Source organism: Nanorana parkeri, unplaced genomic scaffold (genome assembly GCF_000935625.1).
Source record: "Nanorana parkeri isolate BGI_ZX_2015 unplaced genomic scaffold, ASM93562v1 scaffold98, whole genome shotgun sequence".
Lineage (NCBI taxonomy): Eukaryota > Metazoa > Chordata > Amphibia > Anura > Dicroglossidae > Nanorana > Nanorana parkeri.
This window is the reverse complement of record NW_017306366.1, coordinates 2,123,469-2,135,608: the sequence shown is the minus strand read 5'-3', so window position 1 is coordinate 2,135,608 and position 12,140 is coordinate 2,123,469. Positions and strand designations below refer to the sequence as shown.

General features: G+C 42.7%; 1 protein-coding gene across 1 annotated transcript in view; it reads right to left on the bottom strand.

Annotated features, from left to right (window-relative positions):
• The window catches only part of VWA9 (von Willebrand factor A domain containing 9), a 19,814-nt gene extending 7,998 nt beyond the window's left edge, over positions 1-11,816 (bottom strand). The window contains exons 1-7 of the mRNA XM_018552832.1: positions 11,772-11,816; positions 11,223-11,225; positions 9,078-9,338; positions 6,675-6,782; positions 5,954-6,109; positions 585-703; positions 30-172 (exon numbers count right to left, since the gene is read on the bottom strand). Coding sequence (XP_018408334.1) covers positions 30-172; positions 585-703; positions 5,954-6,109; positions 6,675-6,782; positions 9,078-9,299 — 748 coding nt within the window. The 5' untranslated portion in view covers positions 9,300-9,338; positions 11,223-11,225; positions 11,772-11,816. The remainder of the gene's footprint in view (positions 1-29; positions 173-584; positions 704-5,953; positions 6,110-6,674; positions 6,783-9,077; positions 9,339-11,222; positions 11,226-11,771) is intronic.
• Positions 11,817-12,140: the final 324 nt, after the last annotated feature.

The window sequence follows — 12,140 nt, the reverse complement described above, 5'->3', positions numbered from 1 at the left end:
CCATTATGAGTACTTCTATATGGATCTACCTGTGCTTATAGATTTAGGAAGTGGATCAATCTCTTCATCAATGATAACCGATTCAGGTCTAGGAAAGACTTGGACATCGGAAGACAGATTCCCACACTTTAGCACTGCATGGAACGGAGTGTACGCCACATCGATAAGTTTTCTGTAGGAGAAAAATGTCGTTTTAAGCTGATTGAACAAAACATAATTTAGGAAGAGAAATCTAAAGCTGTAAACCCAGCACCAGCTATACGCTCACTATAATCCTCTCACATGACAAATAATCTCCAACAAAAGCCAGGCAATACCGACAGCAAATTAACTGTATAACCGTATATACTCTAGTATAAATCCGGAGACTGCCAGATGACCCCGCTCGGAGCGCCACCCACCGGAGCAGCAGTGACGCGACGCTCGGCGAAGTAAGTAAAAAGAAACCTGACCAGATCGAGACGCTGACTCGAGTATAAGCCGAGGGGGGCATTTTTCAGCACAAAAAATGGGCTGAAAAACTCGGCTTATACTCGAGTATATACGGTAGACAGATTCCACACATGGCAGCCAGGCTCACTTACCCGAACATAGACTGGACATTCTTTAAGCACAGGGGCCCATCAATGGTAAAGATCTGACCCTCCCCATTATTGAGGTCAATAAGCTTTTCTAGAGCATCCAAGGAATCAGAGCTCTGCAACTGGGGATGAAAGGAAATACAAAAAATGCAATGAACATATCATCATATACCCATAAAAAGCGTATGTCCACCCAAAACTTTTTTCTTTGGCTTTGGATAGAGTGGGGAAGGGCTGAACCCCTGCCAGGGTTAACTGCTTTCCAGAGCTCCATTTGGAGATTTTTCCTTACTTGTGAAACCATTGTGACAAGAAGGGATGCACCAATACCGATACTGGTATCGGTGCCGAGTATTTGGGCGAGTACTCGTACGCCCAAATACACGCTACCCGGCTTCCTGACTGGCCAGAAAGCCGGCTCCATGCTTTCTCGTCACCTAGTGACAAGAAGCGCGGGGACGGCTTCCCTGCTAATCGGGAAGCCGGGTGGCGAGTCTTTACATGCCGCCCGGCTTCACGGCTAATCAGAAAGCCAGGTGACGAGTCATTACATGCCGCCTGGCTTCCTTAATGGGACTTCCGGTATCGGTAAGTACTGAAAAAAAAATATCGGTACTCGATACCGAAATGCGGGTATTTGTGCATCCCCAGTGACAAGGATAGGAAGTGAGGGGAAATCTCTCTTACAGAGCTCTGGATAGCAATATATACGCGACGGTCTCCTAACTCTCCCTTTATCCGAAAAACATTTTTTGAAAAGTCATTAAGAGTTACAAGTAGTAAAGTTTATAAACACTTTACACAAATAGGTCAATGATTCTAAGAGTATATTTAAGGGTGTTCAGTTATTTCAAAGTAATGCTGGTTTATAAAGCATTTGGACAGCAGGGTAGTTGCTTTGCAGCACTAGGGTCTTTCTTTCAATTCCCACTATGGTATTGTTCTCTATCTGCATGGAGTTTGAATGTTTTGGCCATGCTTGGCAGTTTTTTCTTTGGTCCTGCAACTCAAAATATTTTAATTGGTAAAATAATTGTTTTTTGGGCAAAGTAATGCTAGTGTCTGCCAATGTGACTGTGACAAAATTATACGCATGGTGGCTATGTGATTGTCACTCTTGCTTTGGCAACACTAAAGTCCTGGATCCAATTTCCAAGGAGAATACTACTTTAGGAAGTTTGTGTTTTTCTTTGAGTTTCTTCTGACTACTCCAATTTTCTTCCACAATCCAGAAAGACACCAGAAATGAGTGAACAGTTTTGTCAATCCGTTAAATCTAACATTTTAATTTATCGGTTCCCATTGCAGACACCCACAAATTGCATAATGCATTGTAAAAGTAGACAGATTTACATGCATACATTAAAGTTAAAATTGAATCTAATATTTTGCCTTCCCTGATTCCTCCCTCATCAGCACGATAATATTTTGAAATAAATCCTGTTTTTATTACATACCCTATTTTAGACTTAATGATGTAATTAAAAGGGTCTTTGGGCTTCTCTATGCAATGCAGGCAGATCATGGCTGGTGGGAGGAGCCGGTAGGGTGCCTTACATAGCTTTTTGAAAACATCACAGCACCCCTGCCTCAGTACTCTTCTCAGGTGCACTCAGTCCTGCTGCAAGCGCTGGGCTGGCCCTTGGGAGGAGATATGCAAATATCAAAATGCCTTGATGGGTGGTTGTCATTCTGGAGAAGTGGGCGTTGCTAGGCAGACTGCATGTTCATGTACAATGCCCTTAGTGACACCCACAGGATGTACAGTAAGGATTGGGAGGAAAGACTAGATGATGCTGGATGTCCCGCAGCCAGGAAATGAGATGGGCGCTATCTGACTTGCTGCAGCTTCTAATGCAAAAGCTGACTGTGTGCAGTAAAATCAGTGTAAGCATTTTCAGTGCAGGAGAGGAGCCGGTGCAACTGTGCAAGACTGAAGGTTAGGCCGGAGTTCAGCTTGAAGGCAAATCACCTTAGGAGTTGTCTACTTTATCATTAATATACTTGTCTTCAGCAGGAAGTTAATTGACTTGTAGCCAGATTGGAACTTGTACGTCCGTGGGTAAAACTGTGGTATGGATATTAACCTGTAATCTTCTTAGTGAGGGGTGGGGGTTGTTTCACTGGTCTACATTCTCCATAAAGCTCTACACTTTTGTCAGTTCTATATAAATGAATACATCAAATAAGAAATCCCCTATGTTGTAAATTATGATTGAAGTAAATATATTAGGGGTATATTTAGGGTGTATTCTCATGTATTGCATTCTTCGATCCAATTAAACGCTACTCTCTGGAAAAGAATTGAGGTTGCCTGGATTTTCACAACGCATATAAATACATATATTTGAACACTACACCCTACAGCCGGATAAAATGTAATTGGTTCAGTTTTAGGCTGTAGCATTCTGTATAATATTTGGCATTATACAAATACAAGTCCAGCCTGTCGCCCGGACAACACTTGCTAGAAGAATCCTCTGAAAAAAATCAGGAAGAAGCAGGTAAGAATACCGAGGAAAATTCTTAGCTCCTTACTCCTGACGCTAGGCAAAAAACTGGAGACTTCTCAGTAGGTGGGGGGTTTGGCCACCGGCAGGGGCCGCCCCTAGGCTGTAATTGGTCTTTAGTTTTTTTGTGCCTAGCGTCCTTCTCCTGCAGGTGGCGATATTACCCTACAGTACATGATCTCCGATCTGTTCCCTGTGTCCTTCAATGAATGGGAGAGAAAATATGAAGCTCCAATTTAGTATTTCAATCGTCTTATTGCCAAGAGGGAAAGTGGTGTTCCTAAATCTCAAACAAACTTAAAAGGAGAACTATGGGGGTCAGGGCTTTTCCCCATAGTTCTCCTAAGGGTAACGGGAGGACTCAAACTAACGTCCTTCCATCACCCTGGGCTCAGTATACCGCGAGCATACTGAGACGCCGCAGCCGGGATGGATCCCGACATTACTGTGGAGATCCACCCAGCTGCGTGATTGACAGCTATCTCTGCCTATCTAGAGGCAGAGCCAGCTGTGCCCTCCCCCTCCAACGTCCGGCTGGAGGATCGGAGGGGGAATCCCTGCAGGGAGCTGTGACAGTCACGGCTCTCTGCAGGGAATGATCGAGAAGTGAGCGAGCGACTGTATGTGTTCGCTCATTCCCGATCTATTGAGCCGACATGTGACAGTTTCATTGTCACAGGTTGCCTAGAACTATGAGGCTGAGTGATTTTCACTGACCTCATAGTTCGCCTTTAAACAAATGCTCAGTTCATTTAAAGGACTACTAAAGGGAACCAAAAATTGTATTCCGGTAAATGTATGGGGTTAATACCTGTAATAATAGTATTCTGGATAAAACTTACTTTCTTATTTCACATGCCTTTGTTTATAATTGTATCAACATTTGCAAGCAAACTAAACTACCCAGGAAAAGTGAGTTTGGGTTTGGGACAAACTATAACGCTGACAGGGGTGCTTAACAGCTCCAGCCTTTATTCACATGGTTTAAAACTTTTCTTCTCCATAAAAAAGAATAGAAATGGTGCCGTAACTGCTTACAATTTGTTTGCCAGAGATTGGGTTAAATTTGCTTGTGGCTTATTAAAAATCCATTTAAAACGAACCAAGTACCCTGTGCACAGGGTGACAATGCAACTGTAGGATTTCACTGCAGTGCAAACAGCATTGTCACCAGGAAGTGGAAAAATCAATGGATCCACTTTTAGGATATGCTGGTAATACACATGTATTACAGGGGGGAACCAAATAATGCTGCGAGAACGCCAGTGACAGACTGAAGCATATGTAATTTGCAGTTTTGCACATATTTCCACATTAAAGCTGAACACCAGTCAGGAAAAAAAAAAATGCAACACAATGAAAGCGACAGCCTTACCTTAGCCAGATAAGTTAGTTTGTTTTAATGTGTAGCTTTGCCTGTAATGTTGTGCTAGAAACAAGATGCAACCTGTGCAGAACTCTTTCCGTTTTGCCTGACCTGCCGCTGTTGGTCTCTACCCATAGAGAATAGCAACTGGCTGAGTTTTCCTCTCTTAGTAGTTCCGTTAAGGGAGTACTGATGTCTTTGTATCAAGTGGTTTTAAATGGACAGTTCCTATTAGGAGAGCATCTGGTTGTGACTCACCCACGGGCATTGATGCACTTGTCACCACCCACAGATCTGCCTAAAAGCATCACTACATTCCCAAGGAATTTCAATGTGTTCCCAATGTGACATTCAGCGCCGCTGTGGATCCGCTTTGCGGTATCTGGTCACAATGGCAGTTCCAAGTCAAGATATCACCAGTACACCATGTTCAGATGAGAAGACAATGCGCATTATTGTCTCCAACAGAAAGTGAGGTTTCAAGGCCACTAGGAACTTCTTCCTCAAGCAGAAGGCACAATACTGTCTCATCCAAAAAGGATGGCAGCAACATCCGCCATTTCGCCATAAGTCTTTTTTATGATTGGGTCTGACTGCTGTATGGAATGCACTGGACTTCTTGGATTCACGGAATCAATAGACATCTCGGTTGTACAGCTGTGATGTCATGAGCAATGATATGTACGACTGCAGCATAATTAACAAAATAATTTAAAGAGTTTGATGATGTTTCAACTGTGAAAGGGGAGACAGAGCTATTAAAGAAAAGTTTGCTTCATCATGGAGTTCAACTTTAAAGTGACATAAGAGTCACAAATCCCCCCCCCCCCCCACTGCTTTAAGGACTTACCTTAAATGACGCCTCTTGATCCGATCATCTTCCTCTTTCCAGTAGCTTTCAGGAGTCCCTCTAGCGCTGGTGCCGGTCTCTGATCCAGTGCTGAGTGCTGTGACTTCTGTGTCCCACGGTGTCTGCCCGACATGCACGCTCCGGGCTGCATACATTCACTTACACTGCGTCTCTCCTCTTCTACCCGTCGAAGATCTTTACTGCGCATGCGCCCGCCCCATCATCCTAGACACGGCAGCTCGAGAATCTTCAGATTGGAGCAAGCGGTCGAGACACAGGCAAGTACCTATTTTGTAAAACTTATTTTTTTATGTTTTTGCATATATCTACTGCTTGCTAGCAGTAGATCTATGTAAAGACAAATGTGACTATAATACTACTTTAAGCTTTTTAGCATGAAGTGTGATGCAATTTTACAGCTACAGTATAGGTTTCTAAACTTCCACTACAAGGAAAATATGTTACACTATATGATCTATTGTGACTGCAATCACCTGCTACTACTTTAAAACTGTCTAATCTGCATAAAACACAGTATACGATGCCAAGGTTCTAGCTGGCCCTGAAATAATTCACTGAAGATATGCAAATGCTTTTATCAATGTAGGCAATGAGCAGTGTTACATATACTCCATCCTATGCTCACCTCCTCTAGGTTTGCCATGCACATGATGTACAGTTTGGAAGGGAAAGGAAATGGTAGTGAAAAGCGGTTACTTTCACTGCGTTGGTTCAGGGTTGACAGAGAATGTTGCAGAGATCCTTTTCCTATGCCCAGACATCCATCCGTAACCAGCACAACCTATCCAAAGAAAGACCGTTTTTACCATATCAAGCCATGACACGTGCATTCATAATATAATATCTCGACAATAGAGAATATTCACAATTGTCTGCTTTTTACAAGAAAACACATCAATGCACACACATTCTACTGCATGAAAACGCATATTAATTATTAATCCTTTTCTAAGTGCCTGGTTCACATCCATGCATTGAAGTTCAGTACTATAGTTTTTAAAGAGAATTCTCTAAAAAGGAAAAAAAAAACAGAGGCACATGTAACACATGATCCCAGGAGTTCCCACCCTCCCGCCAGCCACTATTTAAAGCAGGTCATAAACAGCTTGAATTTTCTGTCCTGCTGACTTGGCTGAAATTCAAGCCATCACTGTGTTCGGCCAAAATCTTTTTCACTGGCTCCTTCAATTTTTTTACTAAAGGATACCGGGCGGAAGGGTGGCAACACCCGCTAAACAAATTTCTTGATAAACCATTCGAAATTTGTACAGCGTATGGCCAGCTTTAGAAATGAAGAAAGTGAACATAAGCTTATTATGTCATGGTGAAATCTGACAGTTATTTACCTGGCAAGGAACAATTGTACCCCATTCCTGTTGGACCACACTGGACACTCCTTGAAGAGCTGATTCTAAGCAGGTCTTGTCATAATCATCCATATTACTCAGTGCTTCCTGGAAGAAATACAAATCATTTCAAGCCAAACTTCAGCAGAATCTTTTTGTGTGGAATAGTTCAAACGTCTCCACTTTTAATGGGTACTTTGCAAAGTTAATTATTACTTATCTTAGTGAATGAGGTGAAAATTCATTTTGCAAATAATACCCAATCACATACAAAGAAAATAAAACAAATTATGATTTTCACTCGCACATGATTGGATGGTAGAAGTCAGAACAGCTTTACCTCATTCACTAAGCTAAGTGGAGATGCACACTACAAAGTGAACATGCACTACTCCTTTAGTAAATAAGCCACTATGTCTGTATGAAGATTTCCACTCACTCATTTTTCAGGTGATGAGTGTCAGCGAGCAGAGGAACAAGCAAAAACAACAGCTGCGATCAAAGGTATATTAAAGCTGAAGAGATTTCTGAGGCTGCAGGTCAAGATACAGTATGTCAGAGTTCATAAAGGCTTAGACTGCCAACTTAATTACATTTGGTCACTTGGTTGGCAAAAGCTCCTGAATTACGCGTTATGTAGTATACAATTCATTCTATAATCCTTTATTAGTAGCTGATACTTTACGTAACTGTTGGGTACAATGCCGTTCCTATAAAGCAATAAAAGACCAACCTTCATATCCTCCTGTGCCAATAGGCTAAACAAGTCACAATTTATTAAAGATCAACAAACGTTGCAATTTAGTGTTATTTTTTATAATTATTCTTTATTTGTTTGAGCAATTTAGTGGTTTAATTATTTTTTTTAAGAGGATCAAAGGGGTTAGTGATAATGTCCCTATTGGGGGGGATATACTTTTTTCAATTTCCTGTTGGGTTACAAGACAGGAAGGGAGTATAACCTCTTCCACAGGAAGAGACAGCAATAAAGAAACTTACATTAGCAAAGCAGGGATAGGTTAAACTGTCATTTAGGTGTATGAGCTATGTCCCCACTGAAGAGATTTTCCTACTTCCTGTTGTGTCATCAAGACAAGCAAGAGGAAAGTATGGAGATGGAAAAATTTTAATAGGGAAAACATGATGGTGGTTAAACATGATGGTGGTTAAACATGATGGTGGTTAAACCTAAAAATAAATTGTCTAGAGTTCCACTTCAACAACCAATTCTTTGCAAGACAATACTGGAGGATCACAGACACAATTATATATTCATGCAGATATATAGTTTATACAGTGTCCTGTCAATCTGAACACATTTGCCCTGACAGTCCATTGGCTTTCCTTATAATAACATCACACATAGATAGATAGATAGATATATAGATAGATAGATAGATATATAGATAGATAAAAACATGCATAGTAATATACAAAAATATTGGCATCCCTGCACTTCTGTCAGATAATGCACCACTTTGTGCAGAAAACTGTTGCAATTACAAATGTTTAGACATTCTCGTGTTTATTTATTTTGTTTGTATTGGTATGACACAAAATTAACAGCTTTTTGACAAAGCAAAATTACAACTTTTTGGTGCAGCTCATCATTCTTCTGTTTTCAGAAAAAGAAAATGAGCCCTTTAAAGAAACAAATACAGTCCCTACATTCAAACATGGTGGAGGTTCACTGATGTTTTGGGGTTGCTTTGCTGCTTCCGGCACTGGATGACTTGACTATGTGCATGGCATTATGAAATCTGAAGACTACCAAAGAATTCTGGGCTGCAATGTAGGGTCCAGTGTCAGAAAGTTGGCTCTCTGTCAGAGGTGATGGGTCTTACAGCAGGGCAATGACCCAAAGCACATGTCAAAAAGCACCCAGAAATGGTTTCAGACGAAGCGCTAGAGAGTACTGGACTGGCCAGTAATGAATCCAGATCTGAATCCCATAGAGCACCTGTGGAGAGATCTCAAAAAAGCATGTGGGAAAAGGAACCCTTCTAATCAGAGACCTGGAGCAGTTGGTGAAAGAAGAGGGGTCCAAAATTCCTGTAGAGAGGTGTAAGAAACTCATTGATGGTTACAGGAAATGATTGATTTCAGTTATTTTTTTCCAGGGGCTGTGCTACCAAATATTAATTGGAGGGTGCCAATAATTTTGTCCAGTCCATTTTTGGAGTTGTCTGTGGAATGTGTCAGATTTGGCTTTTTTTTTGTTCTCAACTTTTTTGTGTCATACCAATACAAACAAAACAAACATGAGAATGCCTAAACATTTGTAATTGCAACAATTTTCTGCGCAAAGTGGTACATTATTGGACAGAAATGCCGGGGTGCCAATATTTTTGGCCATGACTGAATATCTTTACCCCAGCTCCCTGCTTTGTCTGCCTGGTATACCTGAAGCGTGTTGTAATCCCTGGTGAAAGGAACCATCAGTTCCCACAAAGATGAGAAAACAACCAAGGCTGTAAACTCCAGTTTGTAATTGGTGGCCATGTGTTCAAAGAGCATGGTGAGTCCATGTGCTGCCAGGTGCTTGCGCTGGAACTCTTCTGTCCCCTCCACCAGAACAGGCCTGGTCATGGAGAGAGACACATCCATCACCACCACTGTGGGCATGGTGCCTCAAAAGATTTCCTGGCAATCTGACTGGAAAACCTGCAACATACAAGAATCATAATGTTTAGTTCCATTCACTGTTTTACTGATAAAGTAGATGTAAACCCTAAATGAATGATTGATAAAGCGCCGTGTATCAGAAGACATTTGTCTTTTTGTTTACATAACTTGCTATTTTCCTCTATTATTTGATCCTTTGTTGCTTCTCAGTTCCTGTTTGCATGTATGCGGTTCAGCAATGTCTGCAAGGCATTTCTTAATGCCTTTATTAGATAATGTATGTTTAATGTCCACTTGTAGTCTGCATACAAAATTAAATGACAGGCTGACAACACAGCAGCACAACTGGGAAACAGAGAAAGACCCATGTCACCCTAAAAACATGAAGAAAAACATGAACATAGCAGGAATACCAGGTACTACAGTATTGTATTTAAAAGCATTAAAATGAGCATGTTGAATCTGACATGAGTTTTTAGTGATTGGATTTAGATCTACCCCTCTCCTCCTGCAATCCAATTCACTGACATTTAGCCATAAAAGAAATCAAACACTGAGGAACAGGCTTCTAAATACAGCATCTGGAATGCTGGATAAGGGTCTGTCCCTATCTCCCAATTGTGCTTCTGTGTTGTCACCCTCCCATTTAGTTTTCTGATGGAGAGCCTTTATCAGGGAAGTTTCCAGGCTCAAATCTCCAGCACTTCGTACTGCCCTCAGTAAAGTAGCATTAAACAATCGATTGCCAAACAATGTTTCCATGTATATTCATTTGGTATGTTCATAAATGTCATACACTCTTTCTTGAACCTTGGTGAACTCTGTGTATTTCTCCCAGATCTGTGCAGTAATCCATTTTGGAACTTTGTCTCTAAGAAGGAGCTTCCTCTAATAAAGACAGATCACTGCTGCTCTCTCTCCTTTTGCAGAGGTATTGTCTCCATCCCCTACTGTAGTTTTGTCCAGGCAGCCTATAGTGGTTGGGGCCTGCTGGGTCCCTCCCACAAATCTGTTCAGGCCATGTACAGCACAGTGATTTCACTGCTACTGTTAAAATGTAATATCTGGGTTTGCTGTTGCCTCAGGCGGCATCTCTTTTGGTAAAATGGGGGGTGGGATGGCCGCTTTGCTGAACAATGTTTGCAGTGTTCCTGTTCCAGCATAGGATTCTTTAGTGTTCCTGATGCCCCCTTTCCAGCCAGAGCATCCCAGATTGCTAACAGCCGGGTGGGGAGATGTGTAAAGGTGGCCATACACTTTACAACCCTTGCAAGACTTTTGTCTTGCGAGGGTTGTAAAGTACTTAAAAAAACGTACGATCTGCCCATCTTGGACAGGCATATCGTACTTGTGATCATCGCAAGCCCGCCCCCCTGAGGGGCGGGCTTACGATGACTGCAATGAGGGGCGGGCTTACGATGACTGCAAACGGGCTGTGTGCGCACATCGGCCCGTTCGGCAGTTGTCGAACCAGCAGGCCACTAATTCGCCGAGAATCGTACGATTCCCGGGGGGTTTTCTAGCCTGCTGGTTCGACGGAAGACGTGCGACCGTACAGTAGAAACGGTTGCACGCCTTCCATACACTGCACGATTCTCGTACGATCGTGGGATTTCCCGCGATTCTCGTACGAGAATCGTGCAGTGTATGGGCACCTTAAGGGCCATACGCATCTCCCCACCCGACTCATGGCAACCTGGGATGCTCTGGCCAGCGCCAGCTGGAGCCCCCTTAGCATGCACCACCAGCACCTTTCCCCCTACCCCCAGAATGTGCACCACCAGCAACCTCCCACCGCCAGCCTAAGGTGGCAAAATAGCTGGGACTGGGTGGGTGCACACAAAGTATATTTTAACCCTTTGTGGTGATTAAGGAATATATTTAAATTAAAGTATTTGCACTTAGAGTTCAGCTTTATATCACCCCCTGCACTGTGAACCAGCTGCCACCGCACCTTCCAGTCAGGAAGCACTTACACAAACTCTTCAGACAGCATGTCTCATGAGTACTTGTGCTCGCCTTAAAATGCGCATGCACGTGCGGTTCATTCTGCTGGTCTCTGTCAATCAGTACCAGGAGGGCAGACCGCAGGGCCCATTCAGATCCAGCCACCCTTTGTTGCATGTGCACATCGATAGCACAGAGTAGCTGGACGCAGCATAGGATTCTTCAGGGATAGCGTGCATGCAGCGATGACTCCATAGGCACAACACTAATAATAGGAGCCACAGGGGAAGTGCTATTAGGAATAGAAATAAAAAACAATCTGTGTTGAATAAGAGCGAATTCAAACACCATGGATTATAAAAGCAGCTTTGATGGAAGTGTGGCTGTGTAATGCTAGTTTGTATGATTTGGGTTTAACACTTTAAGCTCCAGAGGACTACCACTCCCAGCATGCCTCGGTCTTCTACAACCACCAAAGGATAATCCTGAACATATAACGCCACCTGTACCCGTACACTGGCTCACTTACCTCCAATACACAATTACACTGAGCACGGACACCTTTCAAAAACACACTAGAAGCTGTGCATCACTAAAGGCATTCCCCCAGCAACGTACACCGCAATGCAAGGTTCCACGAAAGACTGTAAACGTCCTGCACTGAGCATGCGCAGTGTTTCATCCTGAACACCGCGGTCACTGACAGCTTTTCTCAGGCCCCGTTCACGCTTCGAGTAGTGTGAATGTGTGTTCGTGCACATTTGCGTGCATTTTTTTCCCTGCGTTTGTCGTGCGGCATGCATTGATTTCAATAGGTGCCTCACACGCGACAAACGTGGTAAAGTAGCTCATGTTGCATTTTCAGCTGCGAGCATTCCGCTTTTTTCCCCTACA